The sequence below is a fragment of the Stegastes partitus genome, unplaced genomic scaffold (assembly GCF_000690725.1).
Source record: "Stegastes partitus isolate 25-593 unplaced genomic scaffold, Stegastes_partitus-1.0.2 Scaffold142, whole genome shotgun sequence".
Taxonomy (NCBI): Eukaryota; Metazoa; Chordata; class Actinopteri; family Pomacentridae; genus Stegastes; species Stegastes partitus.
This window is the reverse complement of record NW_007577873.1, coordinates 178,405-203,979: the sequence shown is the minus strand read 5'-3', so window position 1 is coordinate 203,979 and position 25,575 is coordinate 178,405. Positions and strand designations below refer to the sequence as shown.

General features: G+C 39.1%; 1 protein-coding gene across 6 annotated transcripts in view; it reads left to right on the top strand.

The window, feature by feature from the left end:
* Positions 1-25,575, top strand: part of dtnba (dystrobrevin, beta a) — a 40,030-nt gene that overhangs the window by 4,606 nt on the left and 9,849 nt on the right. For 5 of the 6 annotated variants that reach the window (XR_520080.1, XM_008279022.1, XM_008279021.1 and 2 more), the window contains exons 2-15: positions 5,177-5,227; positions 12,302-12,393; positions 12,701-12,781; positions 13,179-13,392; positions 13,510-13,595; positions 14,729-14,883; positions 15,119-15,218; positions 16,187-16,353; positions 18,222-18,346; positions 20,013-20,084; positions 21,214-21,291; positions 22,108-22,195; positions 22,367-22,446; positions 23,896-24,009. Coding sequence is in view for 5 of the 6 variants with exons in the window: in XM_008279022.1 (XP_008277244.1) it covers positions 12,303-12,393; positions 12,701-12,781; positions 13,179-13,392; positions 13,510-13,595; positions 14,729-14,883; positions 15,119-15,218; positions 16,187-16,353; positions 18,222-18,346; positions 20,013-20,084; positions 21,214-21,291; positions 22,108-22,195; positions 22,367-22,446; positions 23,896-24,009 (1,451 nt within the window). In the remaining variant the exon portion in view is untranslated. Of the gene's footprint in view, positions 1-1,327; positions 1,414-5,176; positions 5,228-12,301; positions 12,394-12,700; positions 12,782-13,178; positions 13,393-13,509; positions 13,596-14,728; positions 14,884-15,118; positions 15,219-16,186; positions 16,354-18,221; positions 18,347-20,012; positions 20,085-21,213; positions 21,292-22,107; positions 22,196-22,366; positions 22,447-23,895; positions 24,010-25,575 lie in introns of those variants that run through there. The other variant, XM_008279019.1, reaches the window with a different exon arrangement.

The window sequence follows — 25,575 nt, the reverse complement described above, 5'->3', positions numbered from 1 at the left end:
GTCTTCATGTCAAAGATCATCACTGGTGATGAGAGTTAGTCTGTGACCAAAGACTAAACAGTAGTTTTTGCAGTGGAACAGCACGCAGTCTTCAAGACGGAAGAAGGCGCGTTAGGTCAGGAGTGCATCCAGGGCACGCTCGTCATTTTCTTTGACGTTCACATGGTTTGGCACCGTGCATTGGTTTCCCAGGGTCAAACTGTCTGCATTGAGTTCGACTGAAATATTTGTGACATTTGGCACAAATGACCTGAACTGTGCTGCTGTATAATTAGGTGTTTCATCTAGATAACGCACATGCTCACAGCGTGTTATAAACTCGCAACATGTGATTCACTGCAAAATATTATTGTTCCAGAATTGAAATTCAAGCTGAAAGATTGGCAGAGGAGGAGATGCCGCACATGTTGGAGATGTGCTTGACATGCTTAGAAAACAGGACTTCCAAGTGTTCCAAGGATGGCAGGAGGGCTGGAAGAGGTGTGTCACTGCAGAAGGTGGCTACTTGTAAGGGGATGGTAGCCAAATTTAAATCAGGTACAGTTTCGTCTTTTTATAGGCACAAACTTGAAACTTTTTAAACGCATCTTGGAGAACATCAAATTTTTAATTGATACCCAGAATAAGATTACATCTGCTACAGACACTGCTCCTCAGCTAATACATACCCATCCGTTTTTGCAGCTGCATATCGTACTAATTTCAAGTTAGAAATATTCAATAGTGTTCAGTTATCATACCATGCCTGGACTAGATACAGTTTACAGTAAAGAAACACAATGCATTGCTTGTTCTGTAGAAAGCTCAGCTGGTTGTTTAATAGCAAGTGACAGTTTATTTGGTCTTCATTATGTCTAAAACATTTCAGAGCCCTTGAGACTGAGCCAAACCACCAGTAATGCAGTCAGCCCTACAAAATCCAAGTTTCTCAATTTCCTGAAACCTTAATTAAAAAAAAAAAAAAAAAAAGAAAGAAAAATTGAAAAATTGCTGGAGAGCTTTTGGAGGGATTTGTGGGTCCGGCCAAGAAGCCTCTCACCGTTTGCGTGCTACTGTAAAGGGTCTTTTAGAGGATAAATGGAGCTCATAGGTATTTCAGCAACGTCAGTGTCTAAAGTTGTAGCACGCAGTACTGTAAATTTATCATGTATAACACACACACACACACACACACACACACACACTGGTGAGGTCCTGTCAGGGCAGACGGTGAGAATAGCGAGCAGCTGCAAGTGGTAATGTGGTCATGTGGCATGCCTGGGTGTGTGGTGAGCAGAGGGCGGTAAACACCCTCTTACCCCTCTTTAGTGCCCCCTCGCCTGCCTGACGCCCGTTTCTGTTGGTGTCACCGTGTTGCTTCTTCTCCTTCTCTCGAGACATTTTAGTCGGTGGATCCACCCACCGATCACAGCGGTGAGTCCAGTGTTTGTGCTGATACAGAAAGATTTTTGGCTTCAGATTCAGGCCTGCAATCTGTTTGTTTTATATGGAGAGCAACTGATATTTAAGGACAGGTGTGTGTTTGTGTGTGAGAAGCAGAGCGAGTGATGCTTGTGGTAGGGAAGATGAGGTGTGTTTGTTTTCAGGACCATTTGTCTTGCTCAGGTGTTGGCCCTGGGTAACCACTACTCTGGTGAGATACTGGAGAGAGAGTGTGTGTGGTGGTTGTTAATAAACAGGTGCACTGGTTGGGTGGTCTGCACCGATGCAGCACCGAGTTTGCACACTGTCACATTATACTATAGCACACCCTGACATCATAAAACAGAAATAGTGTTCAAAAGCATTCCATATCTATGCAATTATCGTACAATTTTCCTTACAAATGCCAAATAATACTTCAAAGTAATGGTTGTAATTGTAATTTTACAGCTAGCCTGCGACAGAGACAGAGTAGAGTACAGCTGTGGCTACATATTGGATAGCGACAACTGCAACAAGGAACCAAACCAAAGGAAGCGTCAACAGTGATTGCATAATTACTCCCCCAGAAGGGGAAGACAAAGTCCGGCACTGCAGGTTTAATGTTCCAAAATAGAGTTTCAAAGTGGACAGCGCTATATTGAGGGGCCACAGAGTCTCATTAATTTTTCCCATAGACGGTGTTATGTGACTGGAGGACTTCTACAACTTAGGATGTTGATTGAACTGAGTTCACAATCTGCACTTTAAATCAGTTCATGTTTGGATTCTGGCTCAAAAATTGAACAACTGTAGTGCCATGTTTTGTCTCCACAGCAACCACAACCAAGCCCCTTGAGTACTGTTGTGATTAAAGCTGTCAACCATGCCGAACTGAGTGGACATCATTAAAACTGGTGGGCAGAGTTAAACATAAATGACTGGTATGAGAGTTCTGTGTTTCTATGTTGGGTAATACTGCGGGAAATGTTTGAATGGGAATCCACAAACACATTGTTCGTCAAAATAAAATATATTCTAATCCAATCAAGCAGACAGAACCAACAGCACTGAATTTAATCATTCAGTGAATCCCAACCTTAAATACTTTCGATACTGAGTGAAGCGGACACTCTTAAACTACTGAACTCTGCTATGAAATCCTGATTATAATCCACAGTTCCTCGACAAGTGTCATACTGGAGGACGTCTTTTAAATACAGCTGAACAGACGGGGAGATGCTGACAGTTTTCAATGACATGGTGATATGATTATGTGTGACACTTGAGGTTGCTAACCAAATGCTAACAGGAAAATAATATTCTTCTAACTGATATGTCAACACATCTGGTAATATTACAAGACAGGGAACACTGGCTCTTTTTTTTATTGTAGCACTGAGTCTTACTGCTTTGTCTTATTCAAAATTGTTGATACTTTGGCATAATCCTGCACAATTAATCAGATATTAATCTTGATCACAATTTTGCCTTTCTGTAATAAAATGAACATGATTGACTGTGGTATTTATGTTTAAAATGGAAAACTCTGCCACATATCAAATCAAGCACTTTCTAAATGAACAGGCAGCGACCAGAGAGAGATCAAGATGTCTTGGCTTACTTTTGGGGAGATGTCATGTTGCTGTTTCTTCTAAAGCTATAAATGAAGCAAGAAGCAACTAACTCATTTAACTACTTGAAAAAACACCACAACCTGCAGTAATAATAAACACCGTAAACACTTAATTGCCAAGAGGAATAACTTTGCTAATGTAACCTCACTTAATCCAGATCCTTTTCCAGTGTCAACTTAGATATTCGTAACGTGTGTCATGTGAAAGTGAGAGCAGTGCTGTGTTGCTTAAAGCTTTTGGTAATATTCGATTTAAATTTTGCTTCTAGGAGATGCACTGTGAAGGACCAGTCTTTTTTTCGATGTGCATTAGCAGGAACAACATGAAAGTGAAAACAGGGCTCTGTGTAAATGTGAAAGTGCAATAAAAAGATTTTGTCCTTTAAAAGCAATGAATGTTTGTGGTCTCAGCATGGATCAAAATAATACTAATTAGAATTTTTATCATAATCGTCCAGTCGTACTTTGGCATTTGAATGTATAAACAATGAAATACAGTTCTCTTGTCTGTGTGATATCTATCCAACTGTCTTACTCGTGACGCCCGCTGGCAGGATGTGACCGTCTGCCTTGTGTAGTTTGTCTTGGTTCATATTCAGTCTGTTTTTAGATCTTGTGTTTTTCACGTGGATTGAGTTAGAAAATATTTGTGGAACAATATTGCTGACACTGACTGTTGAAGCTTATTATGTTTTGGTTTTATTCTGGGTAGAATTTCACTGGCATTGGCTGCTGCTGTCTTTCCCAATATTTGTCTGAAAAGCACCACATTATGTACAGAAACAGTCAGCAGGTTCAATTCATCCATCCATCCATCCATCCATCCATCCATCCATTCATTCATTCATTATCTATATACCGCTTAATCGTCATTAGGGTTTGTTTTTGTTTTTTTTGGGGGGGGGGGGTTAGGGCGAAGGCAGGGGACACCCTGAACAGGTCACCAGTCTATCACAGGGCCACACTTAGAGACAGACAACCAAGCATTCACATTCACGCCTACGGACAATTTAGAATCATCAATTAACCGCTACATGTTTTTGGACTGTGTGGGAGGAAGCCAGAGAACCTGGAGAGAACCCACACTGCACGGGGAGAACATGCAAACTCCACACAGAAAGATCCGGGTGTCCTCACCGGGACACGAACCGGCGACCTTCTTGCTGTGAGGCAACGGTGCTAACCACTGAGGCACCTTGCAGCCCAGGTTCAGTTCAATTCAATTCAGTTCTATTTGTATAGCGCAGTTTACAACATGTTATCACACAGCGCTTAACATAGTAAGGTATAGACCTTACAAATTTAAACAGAGAACCCAACAATCCAAAGTAGCCTTTGGACTTCCTCTGAGCAAGCGGTTGGGTGGGAGTGGGGAGGTGAAGGTTGAAGTGCTTTAACCTGCATTCTTTCTCACAGGAAAGAGTGACTCCTCTGTTTGCAAAGAAACAAGTCCGATTGTTTACAAGTCTATGAGAAAATGACCCTACTTCTTCCTTGATAGGCTACCTCAGTAAACATTATTGTTATAAATGTAAATTACAGTCCCATTTAAAGAGAAATGACTCAAGACTTTGATGCAGGAGTCGCTATGGCTAGCTTTTATATACAGTCTCTGTCTATAAGAGAAGAGGCTTTTTTTTTTCTTGTACAGTTTAATACTTCACAATTTGAATCATCTAATGATCCACTAATTTACGATGTGTATTACCGGCATGCCAAGTAGAGGAAGTTGTGCTTTCTTCACAATCTAATTTCAGGAATAAAAGAGTAATCTTTGTGATAGCTGTTGCAAAATTCTCATAGAAAGAGTCCTTAAAGTAAACCCTCTGAATACACTGAGTATTAAAATACGGAGCTAATAACATTTTACCATGGATGAGAATAGAAAATGAACCATGGTCAGGGTCATTCAACGTATCGGCAGTGGACTAAATAGTCGGCTAGAATGTGATTACTCCCTAATTTGTCTTCAAATAACTGAGCGTGTGTGGTGCTCTAAGAAATTTGTAGAGATGTAGGAGTGGTGTTGTGTGTGTGTGTCAATTAGAGTGTGTCCCCAAAGAGCCTTTGACATTATTGTCTCCAGGCTGAATAGACTTTTCAATCGATCTTTCTCTTCTCTCTTTGTCTCTTTGCTAGACGTCCTTTATTGAGGCTCCTCTGTCCTGTGTGACCCCCTGACACAGAGAGGTATGACCACACACACACACACACACCCTCACACACGTATATACACACACACACAACATAAGTGGGAATGCAGAGGCCCCTGTGCCTTTAGTAAAAGTGGACAACTCAGCTATCTTTTCTAAACCCTCACTTAAGCCAGAGTCGAGCTGAAGACTGACAGCGTGTCCCCTGCTTCAGAGTTTGTGTATTCAGAGCAGTGTGTGTTGTGTGTGTGTGTTTGTTTCCGTGAAGCTCAGCAAATGTCAGCCATAATAAAACACCATGGTGCAACACAAGTGTGGATCGCCACCCACACAAACACAGAGAAGCAGCACACATGCAGTCAGCTGTAAACACTGTACCTCTCCGTGTCTCTTCTCTCCCTTCATGTGACTGAGGTCCTTAAGAAAAGAGAATGAACTCCTCCGTCTGTCATCAGCAAGATCAGCTTCATTGTTTCTACTAAGTACATACATATTTACTGCTTACATAGCAGTAATACGGGTATTTACTGTAAGCTCAATATTTATTTTCCAAACAAAGCATTTGCACTAAATACTAGTCTCCTGTATGTTTTGTTTCTGTGACAGCAACTATTCCAGCAAAATTCATTATCTGCATGTGGTCAAGCAATACCATGACTTTATTATGATGTCTTACTCTTAACAGTGGAAACTTTATAATTTATGCTGGATAACAAACAAAACTTTCAAGCTGGATGTTTGAATTTTCATTCTTACTTCTCCTGGTTTAAGCAGTGACTGGGAGATGAAACGCTAATGCATTTAAATTCTTTTTTTATTCACCTACAGTCGTCCTCAAATGTATTCATACCCTTCCATTAAAGAAAAGGCAAAATTCACAATAGCCACTGAAATAACTAGAAACTGAAAAAAGTAATAATAAATAAAAAATTGCTAAATTATAATTTAGTGAAATAAGACATTGCTTTTGAATTGTAGTGGAAAAGAATAATTAAAAAAAAAAACAACCCAAAAAACAACAAAACTGTCCCAGACAAATGAGAGCACTTTGCTGATGAGCAGTGGGCCAAAATCAAAATACCTGTCAACAGGTGCAGAAGTCTGACTGAGTTACAGAAAACACTTGATTGCAGTGATTGGCTCAAAGGGTTGTTCAACAAAATATTAGTTCATGGGTCCCATCATGCTTGTTTGCTTGTTGTTGTTTTTTTGTTGTTTGTTTGTTTTTTACATTTCAAAAGCAATGTCATGATTTTCATTCAATTTGTATTTATTATTACTTTTGTCAATTTTAACTTATTTCAGTGACAGCTGTTTATTTCCTTCTTTAATGAGAGGGTATGAATACATTTGCGGACGAGTGTACATACAAATTATCCTGATATTCTTCTGTAAGAGAAGAAGCAACCCCTAGTCCAAACACAAAACAAAGCGGCACAGTTCTGTTCTACATCACTACTACATATGCTACTGTTTCGATATTGTTTCAATAAGTACAAACTATTTGTTGACGTTTAGTTGAGTGTTGAGAGGTGACATACTGGAGAAACAGCACAGTTTGGCAATATTTTGATCTAGAAAATGAAAATAGTATTGTGTGTCAGAATAGTATATCATGTAACCACTCACCTGGATCAATGTGTAAGCATTCAGCAGCCTTTAGAAGTATTTTTTGGTTATTGGTGAATGTGATCACCCAAACCCACTAATTTAAAAGGTGCTATCTTTTTTAAAACGGGCCAAAATTACGTCATTTATATGAGCCAGAAAGTGTAAAAGTAGAAAAATTGTCATATTTTAAACCTTTTATCTGTGATGCATCTGTGACAGCAAAATAAACCAAATTACATCATACAATTGTGGAATTTTAATAAAATCACTTTATTCTACGTGCCTCATTTAAGGGTTTGCCAAAAATATATTGTTTGCCCCAGATTATGTGAAAACTAAAATTCTGTGCTCCTCAGGGCAACCGAGAAGCCATTACTAACTCGGCTACGACCAACGGGCACGTGACAAAAATAAAAGATTATTTCCCTGAATTGGGCTGAACTGCTGGCTGTGTTTAGGAGACAAGAATGGAAACAAATTAAAAATGTAAGTCATAAAATATTCAGTATGTTGCATCACTATATTCACCTTTGGGCAAAAAAAAGGTTGATTCCATAATATTCCAATATTCCAATTCCAATATTCCAAAATAATTATTCAAAGAAAATGTTTTTTTCTTTTTGACTTTGTTATACTGTACAAAAGATATTTTTCACGTCATGATGTTTGCCTAGAGGTGCAGGACTTTATATTGCAGTAAAAAATAAGCCAACATTGAGGAAAAAATGTGAGAGGAGCAAAAAAAAAAAAAAAAAGCCCAGAAACTTCTTAGAGTTCTGAGAGTTAAATACATGCAGTAGTTTTTTGACAATGTTTAACTTTGCTGAATACAATGAACTCAGTTTTCACTATTTTCTTAATGTTTCACTACTTTTAGACAGCTTGACTAAGATAAATTTAAATTTCTGTTTAACTGACAGAGAAAGTGGTCATAAGAAGCCTCTTTCACTGCAGGTGGACATTGATGCAGTGTCTTGGGTGACAGACTAGTTGATCTGAAAACCACATTCTTAACTAATGTTGATCCATTTTTTGTGGCAGCCAATCTATTCTACTGTGACCCAGTGAGTGGGAAAATGACAGCCAAGCTGTTTCCAGCCCTCTGACATATTTAGCGTTAATTGCTGCAGGCGTAAATACATCTACGGTGATTTAAAGCTTTCAGAGTTAAAATAGGAAGCAAATCTCACAGACCACATGTTCCTCCATGTCAGCTTTACACACAGCGACAGACACTGACAGACAGACAGGGTGTAGTTATCACCAAGGCCAGGCTGGAAATAACAATTTACTCACCATGGGAGTGGTAACTGGTGAGCTAGTGAGACTGTTGGATGCAGTCATAGCTCTTTTTTTGGCCCATGTGTGTCCAACCAAAAAAATTTTTTGTGAGGTCACAAAGCTTCAGCAACAAACATTTACTGACTTTCATGCAGTCACTTTGTCAGCTGCCTCCCTCTTCAGATAATGGAATCTAAAGAAATGTCAAAGATGAATAGTTCAGTTATTCAATCTGAGCTATTTTAAGTTTTTAAAGCATAAATGCTTCATGGTTACAGATACTTAACTGCAAGAATTTGCTGCTTTACTTTTGTATGTGATGGTAAACAAAATCTTTGTAATTTCACTGTTGCTGGGACAAAACCAACAATTTAACAACATCACCTCGGGTTTTAGGAAATTGAAATGGACATTTCAGAATATTTTACAGAGCAAATGATTAAAATATTACCTAATATGAAGTCATATAGCAATCACTTGGTAATTAACATAAAAAGACCTGCTCCTCTTCGGTAGTGGCAGCAACTACATATGTAAAATAACCACTCAGTGCTAAACAAACCTAAAAATAACAAACCCGTTGAGAGGAAGTGGTATCTCGCTGCTTTATCTACACATCTGAATGCAGTTTGTTTACCAAGCCCTCAGTGTGTCTGTGACTATCTAGATTTTAACAAACATGTTTTATTTACAGTCTATCTGACTTTTTGCAGTATGAGTGGACTGATGGAAGTTACAGTAAAGTAACATGAGAGTTATCCTTTTGCAAATGTTGTCTAGTGTACGTCTGCTGTGTCTAACTAAAGAAGTGGCTGATGCCAAGCTCAGACAACAAGACTATAGATCCTGTGACTGTGAGATCTTCAAGTCACTGATCCGCTTTAAGTACCAGGGATGGCATGAGAACGAAAGCTTTGGTACCAGTAGTTGATGCCAAAGTTCTAAACATGATGGCACTTGTTTTCTATGCATGAAACAAGTCGTAGACATCCAAAAGCCGCTTAGCAAGCAGTGACACAGAGCATTTGCACGAAAGGAGGAAACACCTCAAAGTTATCGAAGCATATATGAAAGTTCCTGTTAACAAATTGTTATCACAACATCCACAGAGGCGAACGTATCGTCTACCAAATTTCTGGTGTCATGACATCTCCACCTAACACACAGCATCCATCTCTTCTGTGTTGTGTTATGTTTTTGACATAGTCCTGCTCCCAGTGCAAGCTTTAACTAAGATAATTGAGATTAATTGTGAGAGTGTTTTTTTTTTCCATCCATGCTCGGACTGAACAATTTGGAGGAAATACCTAACTGCGTCAAATACTGCAATTTGATGTGCGATATCACACAAGCAGCATGGCATGAGTTTAGTTCCTGTATAAGACATGCTGGAAAAAGTGCAGTGTGACTGTTGAATAATGTAAATGGGCTTCTGTCAGTTAAACCAGAGGATTCACACCTGAACCACAAAATGCACATTGATCAACGAGCAGAATGTATGTATGTAACATTTGGAATCTATTAAAATGAATGTAGAACCCATGACTACCTTATATCCTGCTATCTTCCGGGTCCAACTCTTCCCTTGTAGTAATTGGCTGTCGCTTAGTGCCACTCTCAAGGTTTCTGGTAGAGCTGCCTGACCTAGAAAGAACACCTTTTGATTTAGTACCAGCATGCCAGGAAATATTAGGGACTCTACGACACATCTTTGGCTGCTTTGGTGATGGTGGATCTGGGACTGGAAAACCACAGCTCCCGTCTCGTATTCTCAGCTTGGTATTGGCTTTCACTGCAAGTCAGCAGATTTGCTTTTAAAACCAAAAAAAGTTGCACTTAGCTGACTGTACCATACTCTCAGAGTCTCTGGAGTCTTTGTGTGAGTGTGTGAGAGAGAAATAGCAATGAAACAGCTGTATAGAGATGTAAAGAAATGTGTGTGAGAGAGAGTTTCTGAGTGAGAGTGACTGAAAGGAGGAATCCGTCTTTTGTGTGGATGAAGCATGAAGTCTCCTGGGAAGCTTTCAAATCCTCTCTGGAATGTGTGTGTGTGTGTGTCTCTCTCTCTCTCTCTGTCTCTCTCTCTCTGTAGTGTGTGTGTGTGTGTGTGTGTGTGTGTGTGTGTGTGTGTTAGGGTGGGCTTGTCACCACATTTATACAAGGAATGCAAATATTTGTGTGTTTCAGTTTTGTGGTGTAGTGTAACTGTTACCATGGCGACTCATATCCCCTGGTGTTTTCCATGTCACCTGACAGAGGTGGCTGACAGGTTTCTTTCTTTCTTTCTTTCTTTCTTTCTTTCTTTCTTTCTTTCTTTCTTTCTTTCTTTCTTTCTTTCTTTCTTTCTTTCACCCCAGCCCTCCCTCCCTCTCTACCCCCTCTCTTTTTTTCTCTGTACCCTTGTTAAGTTGTCCAAGTGCCAGCCTACAGATCAGATTTCATCAGCTGCTCTCATTAATGTGTTTATTTACTAAGCACTCAACTCATCCTCTGGTGGCCCTGAATTAGACTCTCTGTGTGCCTCCAGTTAGTTTGTGTTAGTGGGTGTGTCAGCGTAGGTGTAAAAATTAAGTTTGTCTATTTGTCGTCTGTAATTAGTTGTATTTTTGTAAGATTTAGTCACTTGTGAGACTCCACATCCTCTCTGCATGTAGAGTTCAAAAACCGATCAGTGATGGTCTTTGTTGACCATATTTCCTTGTGCTTGTACTACGGAGCTCAACGTACCCAGAATATCTTTTCCTTATCTGGGTTCACCAAGACTAACAACCGCAGGCAGGTTAGGAGGTCACATGAAACTGGTTATCAGCTTGTTAAGTAACCCTGGTATTCTAAACCTACCTCTGAGCACATTTACATAAAAGGGAGGATGTTGGCACCAGATACCCATGACACTGCTGGTACACTGGAGCTGCATAATTCTCACAAGAAGAACCGACTATAATCCTTAATGATTATTAGAATTTATAAATATAACACAAGGTAATAACATCAGAGCTGCTGGAAGAAAACCTGTCAAAAAAACTGCAGACTATGTGACTGTGTTAGTTAAGTAGGCTTATTAATTTCACCGCCCCAGGAGTAGATCTGACTGTGTGCAACTGTGTGTTCCATTAAATTAATGTGTCACTTAAATGTCTTCTTGTGGCATGTAATACAGCCTCATTCCTTCAGCTTGAACCCCGTCGGTGTTAAATGGTCTCAAAGTAAAAAACATAATCTAGACCAGTAAGTAGGTTTGCTGTAAATCTGATAAGGTAAACAAGTGCAAGGTTTTAGTGCTTAATAAATCTCTGTTTCAGGATTATATCACTCTACAAAGGCTTATAGAATAGTGACATTGTTTTGCAAGTTATTGTTGTCAACGCAGAAAATAAATAAATAAAACAAGGAAGACTGGAGTTCTCACCTTTCAAAATCTATATCTCTCATATCTGTGCTCATCGGGTAAAGAAAAGAGCGTAAATGGACTCTAAAAGCTCTTTCTTTCCTAGGAGACTCTCTTACTACCTGCACACTGAGCTCCACATGATCATTCAGGAAGGCCAATGCCATTTTCCAAGAGAATTGACAGCAGTGTTGCTGCTCAAGTGAAGGCTAGGTGTGCAGCATAAGTAACCGTTGTGATGCACCCCAGTAAAAAGTGAACAGCTGTCACGTCTTAAGTTAAACAGTTAAACATGAAGGCACCTTGCCAGCCTCAGAAACAACAGTCTTACACCAAGTCTGGTGTTTTACCCAATATATTATGAAGAATGACAACTATGAGAATAAATCAGCTGATGGTCTTACAGCACATGGGTACATAGAGGTATAAAGTTTGGCTTGTAGTCATTTAGAACCGGTGTTTCAGATATGCTGTTTGTACATTTGTCAGAAATTGGAATCAGTACTCTGTGCGAGAATCCACACAGGCATGGGAGTATGGGTGTAGTAGTGTTAAAACGGTGATAACGGCGCACATTTTAAGGCAGAGTATCTCACCGATAGTGCTGTAGTGAGTTGTACACATTGAAGTTGCCACAAATAATAGAATAATAAATGAAAAAAGACAGAGAGAAGAACAATGCCCAACTCCTTGCTTGCCTCCATGTTGCTGGCTGATCTTGACATATAGTGGGCGTTGATGTTAGTTTTAGATGCTTCAGATAATTAGTTTTTCAGTGCTTATATAAAAACTGTGATACTGAGTTTTCCTGCTCTTCTGTGTTTCATGCAGGATGGTGATGGAGGAGGGGGGTCAGAGAGACAGAGGGAGGGGGATCCCAACCATGGCAGCAGCAGAGGGGAGGCAGATCTTTACGGAGCTTGGTGAGTGACCTTCGACCGTGAATATAAGCCTTACATAGCCCCTGCATAGAACCCAGGAATTAGTTTTCCTTTCATCCCTGTAGCTAATCTTGCTGCTCTGCTCTGAGCTTTAAAGTGCAACAGCCCTGTCCTCCACATTCAAAAATGAACGTCATTGTCTGTAGCGGAACATGTTCTCAAACATATCACACCATAGCCAGTGCTGAGGACATGCGTTTATTCAGAGGGGTGAGAGTGTGACAGTGATGCTAGTGATGCTGCAAAATGACCCAGCAGACTTTCTGAATATCTTCTTCTTCTTGTACAGCGGAGCAGAACTTTGATGCCATTTGTCTCTCTACGTATCGAACAGCCTGCAAGCTCAGATTTATACAGAAGAGATGCAACCGTAAGTCAGCACTGGAGTTAATAAAATAATGACATGATGGTGTAAGTTTGCCTAAAAAGTTTGAATAAAATTCTCAGTTGTGCTCACTTGACAACTCTTCAGACTTTCTCTTTTTCAACTAACATTGTAAGAAATGTGCTTTAGAAGAAGTGGAGAAAAATACGAGTAAAATGTAATTCTTTGGTTACTCATTAGCTTCCTTGCTCTTGACGGTAATGTGGTCATGTGTCTTTAGTGGAAGGGTATGAATACATTTGAGGATGACTGTAAATTTTTCAAAAATACTTTCAAAACTGTTCCTACAGTATAAGTAAAGAGGGAGAGATTTTTAAGGTTAAACCAACTTTTCAAACCAGTATATCTTAAAATGTTGTTGATTTCATTCCCCTCCTTCCAGTGCATCTGATTGACATATACAATGTGATCGAGGCGGTGCGGGACGCTGGTCTAAATGCAGTAGAGCTGAACGCTGGCATCTCTGTGATCAGACTGGAGAACCTGGTGTCCTCCCTGTTCAACCAGCTCAGCAAACGCCTGCCCACCACACACACCATCAACCCGCAAGAGAGCACCGTCCTGTTGGTCGAATTCATACTGGCTGCCGTAGACAGGTAACTCCAGAGGGGTCACTGTGGTGATGTGGGTGTATGCACGTGCCTGTTTCATACTTGGTTTACTGTGACATACACTGGGCTGTAGTGTTGAATGTGTTTTTATGTGTGCTGTAGTGAGCCAGAAAGCCGCCTGACGGTTCTCTCTGTGAAGGCGATGCTGGCTACACTGTGTGGAGGGAAGCTGGTGGATAAACTTCGCTGTGAGTACCAACTGACACCATCCATGTGAAATCCATAATTTATGTCACATTTCCCCAGAATATTTTAAATATTTCCCAGAACATTTCTCAAACATATGTAGGCTTTGCATGTGAACACAGAGATGTAAATGGTGATGTTAATAGTGTAAAAGGAGTAAGAGTATTATTTTTTATATTATCTTTGGTTCAGTTAGATGTCAATATCAATGGATTTTTATCCATATTAACTAGAATGTAAATAGAACTGAATTCAACCATAAAGATAAAAATATTCATGCATTAAACACAGTGTCATTTGTTTAAAAACTAAATAAAATAAGACACAAATAAAAGTGGAAGACAACAGCTTATGCAAAGCTAGAAAACTTGCATCTGAATGACGACTGGATTGTGCTGCTTTGGCCAGTGCTATACAGAGCGGTCCGCATGGACACTCACCACCTAAAGCTGTCTACGCATCGACTCCTGAAATATATAGACACAGATCGACTGCCATGTATGCAACAGAGTCCTGCAAGTGGACTATAAAGTAGCATCATAACCATAACAACTCATCTGTGGTTTCTTTCTAACCTCTCTTCACATTTTCTTTGTGAATGATTTTGAAACCTTGTACAAATTACAGCTCTGATACTTTTCAATGGTGCTCTCATAGCTACACAAAATATACAGACTATTAATGCAATAATCATCTTCTCACGGTGAGAGGCCAACCTGATTGTTGTATGAAATGATGTGTTTCAGCCAGACTTCCTTTGAGCTGTGCAGTATCATGGTAAAGACAAAAATTAGAAGTAAAATTCCAGCAAAACAATTTGGGCTTAGGTAGATTTCACTTGTGTTATTTTGAAATAGCTTTTTGCAAGGCTCTCTAAATCTTTTGGTTTTACTTTTGGCATTGATGGAAGTGTAGACATGTTGCATATGTGCCACCTTGTGGAAAACACATGTCAATACTGCTGTTTACACTGACTTTATCACTTGCACATGTATCAATTATGTTTGTTGTGTGCACAAAAATCTTTCACATTGTGGAGACTCACCTCTGATCTGCGTATAAAAAATCAGCCTCCCACAAGGTTAACCAGCAGTTAATAATTGTTTTTCCTTTGTGTGTGTGTGTGTGTGTGTAGATGTGTTTTCTCAGGTATCTGACAGCAGTGGTGTGTTGGTACAATCCAAGTTTGATGGTTTTTTGAGGGAGGCTCTCAAGCTGCCCACTGCTGTACATGAAGGACCGTCCTTTGGCTACACACACACCTTAGCACGCTCCTGCTTCCCACAACATGTACGTGCTCACAACTTATTCATCTGACCTTGATTAGACTTATGCCACAGCCTATAGTAAACCTGATATTCTCCATTTTCCTGCTGTTTCTCTTTCGTCAACAGTGCAGTAGAGAAAAGATTTTTTAAAAAGCAGAGAGGATCACAAGAGCTTACCTCAGGTTGAATGTACCACACTGTGTTGGGTCTGTGTTTCTAAAGGGGTTTCCTCTGTTGTAAATGCTCTTGTTGTGTAGAAGAGAGTGATGCTCAACATGTTCCTGGACGTTGTAGCTGACCCTCCTCAGTGTCTCGTCTGGCTGCCTCTGATGCACCGCCTGGCCAATGTGGAGCATGGTACATACACACACACACACACACACACACACACACACACACACGCTGCAGATACAAGGCAAACCATTATCAGCTGGCCAAGTTCGTCAGCTGAAATTTACTTGCGGTAAATGGTTTATGGGTTGCATGTTTGCGTATTTTTGGTTTCTGTTCAAACTATTTTTTTAGTTCATAATTTTAATTTTTTTTTTCTTTATAAGGTCTTTTTATTTTGCAGTTAATTTTATTACTGAAAGTGTATTATCATTTTTACTCTTGTTATCTGACTGTTCACCAAGTAGCCAAGTTGGAGGACTTACCAAACAAACAGCTTAAAGTGCAGAATCACCCAAATCCAGCCCAAATGGACTGATGGTGCGGTCCCTCTTGTGTTGTAATATTACCACATTCCATCTCCTCTGTTGTTTAGTTTAAGTTTAAATTTTGAAACTCCTGCTTCAAGACTAAGCACAGTTAAGGTGGTGTCCACAACAGAAATTCACATAAAATATGATGGGGAGCTTTAGCATCAACTTACCACTGCCCATCGCGACACTGGATATGGATGAGTAACTTGTGTTGGAATCTGCATTGCAGTTAATCAGAACATTGGGAGTGCGCTGTTGCTACATCAGGAATGGCTGCAATACATTTTTTAAGAAAATCCTCCCTTGTCATCCCCAAATATTACTTAAGCTGAGCTAGCACCCTCTAGCTATGTTGCAGTAAACATACTTTCACTTTGTTAGGCAAGAAATGTGTTCATTTATACGGTAGTATTCTTATTGGCTAGAGGTTAACTTGGGGCTACATTTTTAGCCAATCAGGGTACGTGATTTTTTTTCTGTAACTAGTTTCTGAAACAGCTGTCAAATACACAACAGCAGGACGGAGGAGAAGCCGGCCTGATGTGTCATCTCTTTATCAGCCTGTCATGCTCGTCTGTCTTGTATTGGCTGATCGTTTGACAGATTGTGTCTTTCTTTCAGTCTATCATCCCGTGTCATGCTCCTACTGTCGTGGCAATGGCATGACAGGCTTCCGCTATCGCTGCCTCCGTTGTCGTGGTTACCAGCTTTGCCAGAACTGCTTCTGGCGCGGCAACGCCAGCGGCTCTCATAGCAACCAGCATCAGATGAAGGAGCACTCATCCTGGGTGAGTCACTGTGTGGTTAGTCATTCATCACAGCAGGTTTGTGTGTGTGTGTGTGTCCATCATTTAGACATTATGAAGTTTAGACCTTGATGGTTGGGCACTTGGCAACTAACATGACATGACATCTTGTCTGGTCTTGACCTTCTCAGTGGCCAGTTTGAGGATCAGGACTTAGTTTCAGGGTTAATGGTTGAATCATTCGTTTAAACTGATTTCAATCAGATTTTACGTAACTTTAAAATATCTATTGATAAATTCAGGCAGGGAACCAGTAGCAAAATACGGACATATTCATATAATGATAATAATACAATCCAACAAAATTGCCATAATATTTCAAAAAAACTTTCACTATCCACAAGAGGAAAATGTTTTCAATGAAGAAACGATATGTTAGAAGATGAAGACATAGTTGCTGAATTATTCATCACTACGTCTTGGCATAATTTGTCTTATTAATGTTTCAGTTTCAGGGATAAATCTCCTCACTAGTGCAGTTTCTGCCTATCCAACGAAATCCTCTCACCCCAAGACACTTACGCCAGTAATCCTCTGCAGACTTTACATATGATTTCTAGCAGCATTGCGTTTTTGGGTTAATTTTATTCCATGCTTATGGAAAGTAAGATAAAGGAAATAGAGTTACATCCACTTCTGCTGCCTGATTTGATTAAGTGTGCTGCACACATCTGTGTTGGAACATCAGAACCTAAAGCCTGAACTTGACTAACTATCTGCTTTTTTTTAATGAAGTGCGACATGTGGAATTTCGTTGTTAGTCACATATGGGTATTTTTTCATCTCTGTTATCATTTACTTCAACCCTCTTTGGTCTTGGCCTCTGGTTTTATTTTACTGTCCCCTCAGATCTTTTAAAGTATGCTTTTCTAAAAAAAAAAAAGAAAAAAAAGAATTTAGTACAATCACAGTAAGCGATGACATTTTTTTCAACATGACTGGAGCTATTTGAATATGCTGCCGTAATGGCCACATCCATCCATCACTTATCTATACACCGCTTGGAGCCTATCCCTGTAATGGCCACAAAACATTCCACATAGTTTTCAGTGCAATTAAACAACAAGTAGGTGTATTTCTTCAGACATGTTGTCGAATTCTACAGAAAATAAACACAACTATCAGTAGGTTTTTTTCACAGCAGATATTTTGGTTTGTAATAGCAGAAAAAAGCACTGGTGTAACTGACAACGTTAATAACAGCTGCCTTTCATTTATGGGAGCTGGTTCCAGGTCCTGGTATTGTGGGTACTGGCTGGCTGTAATAATTTAGTGGGACATTCAGTGAAACAAAGCTGAATGTGGTTAGGCTCGAGAGAGTTAACCATTCAACTGTTAGTTGTGTTTCAAGTTTAAATAATATTTAATTAGAAATTCCCTGTAGTTTCTTGTCTGTCCTTTTTCTTTCTTACTTTATCATGTGAAAATTCCTTTCATTGTCATTTTTAGTTGTCTTAGGACTATAGCTGCAAATTCGTATTTGAGCTAACCCCGGCGTATTCCACAGTGTATGAATATATATTTTCATATTGCATGTCTTCAATAGTTTACTGTAGAGAAACACTGAAAATGCACTGCACCTAGATAAACCATCAATAATTAACAGCGACTCAAAAATCTGTATCAGGCAGGACATGTTGGAGAGACAAAACAAGTACGTGGCCCTCGAAAATCTTACCAAGATTACTTAACAACTCCAAGATCTACAAAAAAAATTGAGTTTCTGTGTTGCTGTTGGTGACATTTATACAGTAAAGTAATGTCTTACACGAATCTACTGTAAAGTGTGGTTTATGACATTTGACCTGACATTTGTGTTTGTGTGTTCTTTATGTGTTTTATGTGTGTAGAAGTCACCGGCGACAAAGCTTGGCCGGGCCCTGAGCAGGACTCTGGGCTGTGTATCATCCAGGGAGGCCCCCCACCCAATATACCCAGAGGAACCTGAGCGGACCCTTAACCTCTCCAACATAGTGTACGTGACCTTGCTGCAGTCATACTTTATAATACGTATCAAGTTATTGACACGAGCCTATGTAACTTTTTAATTAGCACATTTAACTTTCATGAACTTAAAGAAGTTACACAAAGTATTTCAAAAAATGTTCATGGCAAACATAAAACAACACATTAGTCAGCCAGTGATTGATGATGGTAATAAAATGAGGAAGACATGCTTTAATTAATAATCCATCTATTTGACATGCTTGGACTGACTACAGTTTCGCTGCCTATTACCTAAAGTTATCTAATTGTTCACAACCATTAAGTTAATAAAACAGTAGTTCTATTTAATTCTACGTTTTGTGTGTTTTTGTGCAGAATGAATTCATGTAGGAGCAAGATTTTACAAACACATCAGTGTTTTCTGGGCTCTGCAGGGATCAGGGTCACACTGTATTTCTAAAAGTAGGGCAGCACATACAGTCGTCCTCAAATGTATTCATACCCTCCCATTAAAGAAGGGAATAAACAGCTGTCACTGAAATAAGTTGAAATTGACAAAAGTAATAAAAAACAAAAATTGAATGAAAATCATGACATTGCTTTTGAATTGTGGTTCAACAGAAATATATTTTTAAAAAAGCAACTAAAAAAAATACAAGCATGATGGGACCCATAAACTAATATTTTGCTGTTTAGTCTCCATCAGACTTCTGCACCTGTTGACAGGTATTTAGATTTTGGCCCACTGCTCATCAGCAAAGTGCTCTAATTTGTCCAGGACATTTTTTATTTTTTTTTAATTATTCTTTTTAACCACAATTCAAAAGCAATGTCTCATTTCACTAAATTATAATTTAGCCATTTTTTTTATTTATTATTGCTTTTTTCAGTTTCTAGTTATTTGAGTGACTATTGTGAGTTTCGCCTTTTCTATAATGGAAGCGTATGAATACATTTGAGGATGACTGTGCATAACACATGACATAGCATAAGGAAAGTTGAAAGGCTTTGTTGTCGTTGTAATGTTAACGTTTGCCAGTGAAACGTGTCAATGTTCATCGCAGAAAGTAAAACATCTGCTAACAAGTACTAGCTACATGTTTGGTCTGTTATCACCCATGCAGCTACATGTTCATAAAAAGCTCAGTTAACATGAATAAAACAAAGCCCCACCTCTGTAGCCAAACGCTTGGCTTGCTCCGCCCCTTGTGGCGGATCCACACTGTTTGATTTTCCAAACTGCAGCAGACAGGGTCATTACAGACCTGCAGGCGTTAGCCTTTTATTCAGGCCAGCACAGAGAGGCTGAACTTAGCACAGATGTGAGTACGCTTACAACGATGCTTTACCATATTTATTTCTCTTTCAAACTAAAATTTTTATGAATTTCCGCTTGGTTTTCATTTCCCTCTGAACCTGCGTTCGCTCTCTCTCTTCTCTCGCTTTCGTTTTTTTCTCTCCCTCTGGCGATCTTTGGCCTGTCTGTGTTTGCTCAGACCATTTCAATTCACTATTGCATGATTGCACTCAAAAGCACGTGAGAGTGTGTGAGTATGTGAACGTGAATGTAAGAATGTGAGTTTTGTGATAGGCAGGCCTCTGTGGTTTATGATTTAATGTTGTTTTCCTGTTATCCATGTGTTTACCTTGTTGATAATACAGGTCAAATCAATAAGCTGTGTGTGTGTGTTCAGCCCTTCTAGACCTATTGGGAACCCCAGCGAGGCCATGTTGCTGTCCCCACCACCGCCTGAGTCCTCCAAGAGGTAAAGACTGTCTGTTTGCTGCATTTTATCATCTGACTAGAAGTTTACGATTTTGTGGATTGTAGCGATTTGCTTGAGTCAACATAAATGGGGTTTTTAATTAATTTCTTTGTCCTCTGTAAATGACCATCTCCTACACAGAAACTATCCAGAAACTGCCAGTTTAGTTTCTCTGACTGGATTTGACAATGTTAGGATGTCAAGTAACAACAAAATGAGAAGGTATTTTAGTGAACTACAGCTGAAACAACCAGTGAATCTCTATTCGTCAAAAAATATATAAAATAAAATCGGAAATATTTTAACTGCTGTTCATTAAATCCTTCCTCCAGCTTGAAAATTGCTGTTTCTCTTGGTTTTGTGCAGGAGTTGATTAAATATTAATATTTAAGATTTATCTTTGACATTTTTTTGGGAGGAAATTATGAAGACAGTTTTTCTATGGTTACCAGGAGAACTCAACATCCATCAGCCTAACGGAAATCTTTATGCACCTGTTTTTTTGTGTCATCTTGGTTCTCTGCTGCTTTTCTCTTCCATTTGTATGAACCAAACTATTCATTGATTAACTGAAAAACTAAATTATTACATAAAGAAAATTATTGTAAGTTATTGCACAAAACGGATATATTGTATTGCATTAAAGATCTGTACTTTACATGTTGTTTGTGTTTTGGGAAAAAAACTGATTTGCATAATCGGATATTTAGTTTTTAGGTTTTAGGTCTTTTATGTAATAGTTTCTTTTGTGAGCATAACACTAAATGCCTCCCCCCTTCTTGAGAAACTGAAAAAATATTAAAAATGATATCATGGTATGTAATTATGACTTTGATATGATGCCTGCCTAAATATATCCATACCAGTACTGGAACAATACCCCCACAAAACATGAAAAAAGTGGAAGAAAAGTGATTTAATAATAGAACATGGAACTTAAAATTTGGCATTAATATAACAATTGATAATATGTTGTCAGTGACAGGCAGTGAAAAGAATCTATTAAACAGCCAAACAGTATCAGAAAAGTAACACTGATTTGATTCCTGCAAAAGAAAGATCCTCAAGCTACTTGTAGCATCATTATCAATGTGTGTGACGCTGACTGTCTGTGTTTGTGTCCGTCCAGTTTGTCAGCAGCTCAGCGTATGAACGAGGAGCACGCTCTGATTGCTGCGTATGTGAATCGCCTCCAGAGCAGCCCACGGTGAGCGAGGAGCAGGGACACAGCAGGGGGGTAGTTACATAAAGGAATCAGGGAGGGGGCAAGGAGGAGCGTCAGGTGCAGCAGAGTGAGATACTTAACTGAGGCCCAATTCAGTCTTGTATTTTTATTATAATCCTAATTAAGAGAGCTAGAAAAAATGCAACGAGAACATTCACACTCACTCGTCAGTGCATTGTTGTCCATCTTCTGCTTATCTTAATCTGCTTAGGAATGAAAAAGGGCTGTTCCCTATTTTTAATATTATTCATGGATAACTTGTCCATGCCACCTGGCTGCATTTTTAAGGTCAGGTGTACTTATGTAGGGTAATAAATTAAATTCACTACTGCTAGAAGGAATGTGTCCCCTTACTTGGTTTTACAGTCATTTCAAAGTCAGATTCAAATCCACATTTCATTCCTGTTATGCTGTTATTCTCATATTTGTTGCTTTGCACTGTATCATTGCAGTGGTTTCTGTGAGGCTGGTCTTTTCATAATACTAGCATTGTGTACTGCTGCACGCTGTGTACATGGCTGTTTAATTTTTAATCAGAATCCAAGAGGTGCAGGTAACATTTTGGGCCGACAGTATTTCCAGTCTCCTACATTGACTCACAGAGAACATTTGTCAGCACAGACAGTACCATTACGACTTCATCATAATGGATAGAGTTTATTTGCACTATTCATTGTTAATCTGCCACCATGCCCTTTTAGGGTCTTCTTTCTTACCTTCACTGGTATTTTTTGTGGTGTGAATGATCTTGAGTCTATTAGGCTGCAGTGAGTAAGTTGGTGATTTTCTGTGTTTCAGTGGTATGGACAGTCCCAGCAGGCAAGATGAAGAGCACAAACTCATCGCTCGCTACACGTCCCGACTGGCAGAGACTGACGGCTCAGGAGTAAGTACAAACATCTCTTCAATGCTGTTTACTGCTAATATATGAAATGCACAATAAGCAGTTATCTGCACTAAGATATGACACTTGTATTGGCAGCTGTTCTAAACTAAGATCTACTTTTGGTTGTTAAATGAAGAACCAACAGTCACTCGTAACCTGTGTTTGTTTCAGGTGATACCAAACAGAAGCATCAACTTCGACGTGAACAAACAGAAGAGGGAGCTCATTGCTCAGCTGGAGTGTAAAAACAGGTAGAAATGTGTAAACAGTGGAGGAGTTTTCATCTTAATTAACGATATTGGTGTATATAGATGTGCAGACAGAGGCACTACTGCGGTCTCCCCATCCAGGTTTATCTCGGAAACACTGCTCAAACTTTGCCAAATTTCACTTCGCTGCACAACATTAAACTCTCTAAACCACAAGCTTGTTCTGGGCATTTTTTGCTCATGTCACATTTGTACTCACTGTGGTCCCTTTTCTTTCACTGCGTAGTATAAAGAGTATAAAGTCCTGCACCTCTATGGAGGCAGCAGACTGGAAGTAGAGAGAACTGCCCTCTGTGCAGTGTAACCCAGTTGTAATGCCATAAATCATAGAGGAGAAAGTAAAAGTTGATTGTTTGATCATCTTGCAGTAGCTGAGTCATAGCTGTTATGACTGCTCAGTGGCAATTTTTGTTTTGACACAACTGGTTAAAGGAAAGACTTTACTTTCAGCTAGTTTTTTAAAATGAGAAAAAACATAAATTTTCTGAAATATCCTACCTTCTTTTAGCTTTTTTAGCTTTTTTTAATGAAACAAAGTTCCACATTATTAGTTCGAAGACTGTTGGAACGTTAACCTTGGTTTCTGGGAATGTTCTCTCAGACAATTATAAATCATGGTTTGTTGACTAGCAGTGAACTACACAGTTTTAAATTGAGCCTAAATAATGAATGTCTTATTTTTGAGGCTCAACATGTCACCAATTTTGCAGCTCCCTTAAGAAATATATTTAAGTCCTTATAAACTCATATTTATAATGATGGATGGTCTTAAATTTCAAGGTAAATAATACGCCTTTGAGAAATTACACCCAGCTGTGTGGATGTAACGCTGTTGCTTTACAGTTTTGCACATTTATGTTGGCCTAATTAAGGATTTTAAGCACACTGTACTTAAAATAAACCCGCATTTACTTATTATATATGATTACAAATCAGTATTTGGAAAAAATAATCTTATTCATATCATTATTGATAGAAAATGTGTTCCCAAGCCCTAGTGTTCATTTTTGTTTTTGCTCAGGAAATTGTTCTAACTTTTCCTTAAAGCGGTCTAATAAAGCATTAAATTTGATTTCCTCAAGTGTCAGCTGCTGCCTGGTTTAGCACAGTTGCCATGTTTTCTTTCTTTTCGCTGAAAGGAAAGAAGAAAACCGACTTAAACATTCAAAAATGTACTGTTGATAGTGCTACTTGCCTTTGTGAAGGGTGTGAAGGTAGTGATACGCACTACCTTCAAACAGACACGTTTGAATGCTCGAGTCAGTCATAGTCTTTATATTTACCCAATTCAAACCTGTATATACATCTAAACATTTTACAAAAGTCTACAGGAGTGTGCGTTCTTGCCTTGTCTTGTCTTTTTACAGTCTGTTCACTCTTAACATAACGCTGCTCCAGCCTTATCTGACCAGAATGTTTTTCATTTCCCAGAGAGATCTTGGCAGAGATCAAGCGTCTCCGTGCGGAGCATGACGCAGCGTGCCAGCCGAGCCCAGAGAAAGGCACCACCAACCCAACTCTGCTGGCCGAGCTTCGCCTGCTCAGGTAAACAGACTCCACCAGAGGCCGGGCTGCCCAGGAGTTCCCCTGAAACCTGCTGTTCGTACATGAACTCTAACTATAATTAGTTTTTTTGTTTAATCTTGAACTTTGTGAGTTTTGCCCAAAAAAGATGTTTCAACAACAGCCTTAGTTTTCTTAGTCCCTGCGCTGTGATTTCTGCATTTTGCGCCACAGCGTTGGTCTGAATTGGCGAGAAATTTGCTGTGTTGGTTTGCAGCACAGAGGGAGAGTTCTTTATGGCAGATGGTATTGACAGATGGTGGATTTTGTTAAAAAGCCAATGTAGAAATCACTTCCAACATGTTTATGCTTTTCAGTAAAAACAAAACTCCAAAGAAAAGGAGGCAGACTTGAAAGTGATGGCATTGGTGTGGTATCGATATAAAGCAATAGCAATTCTGCTTGTGAGATGGTGGCCACCAGTTTATCCACTGTGTGCACTGTCGTACCAAAAGGCTTTAACAGTTCTAATTTTCAAGATCTGGGGATATGGATGTGTTAAACAGAGCGCATGTTAAATTATTATGTTAGTTATTTTTAGTGTGACAAGATTGTTTATGTTTTTGATTAAAAATCCTGCTGAAAACTGCAGCGGTACTCATGGCTGTGGCTGTCTGCTGCGATACAACCACTTGGGGGCACTAAGTCAAACATTTTCACATTCAGCTGTAGTATACGTTTTAGTTTTTGTGAATGATAAATATCAATAGTTTATCATACTGCTCATCCATAGACTTAGGCACTTTGTCACTGGCATTCTGTGACACAGGGTCTATTTTTAATGAGCTAATTAGCTAAGATGCCAGATTCAAGGTAACTGCACTTTGGAGTTAATTAGGCAAATGCTCATTTAGATTAAAGGGTTGTCCACACCAAGCACAACAACTATAAAATCGTTAAAAAAAAAAAAACTTTAGTTGTTGTCACCACAACTGTAACAACACTGACAGTGTGATATTATTAGGACTACCTTTTGGAGAGATTTGATGAATTGCGGAAAATGCTTACAGCCAATCAAAATATATCCTGGTCAGAAATAGTAGATACATCATTTATAAAAGACTTGATTTACCTCCTTCTCTTTTAAAAAGAAAACAGAATTTCTAACTAATGTATGAACCACAGCTCTCAGGAATATGAAGCATTAGTTCCACAGTGGAGGGCAGATTAGTTCAATGGTTTCTCAACATATTTTCCACCAGCTTTAAAGTGTAGATCTACTTAGTTATCTCATCATCTCTCTCCTTGTCATTCTCACTACCTCTTTTATAAAAGATAATTGTTTGCATAGAATAGGTGGTCTCATGTAATCACTTGCCATTGTGGTCAGCAATTTAGTAAATGACGATATAAAAATAATACTAGGGTGAAGTTTACATATATGATAATGTCATTTTACCTGAGACATACACAAATGGTCTTTAGACAGGGTCTCAGAAGTTTATTTGGTCCACACTGATATCCTCTGTGACAGTCGACCGGATACTGTCAAACTGAAGTTAAGTCATACAAAAATAGAAATCAAAATAGTCTCCAAAAGATGCCAAG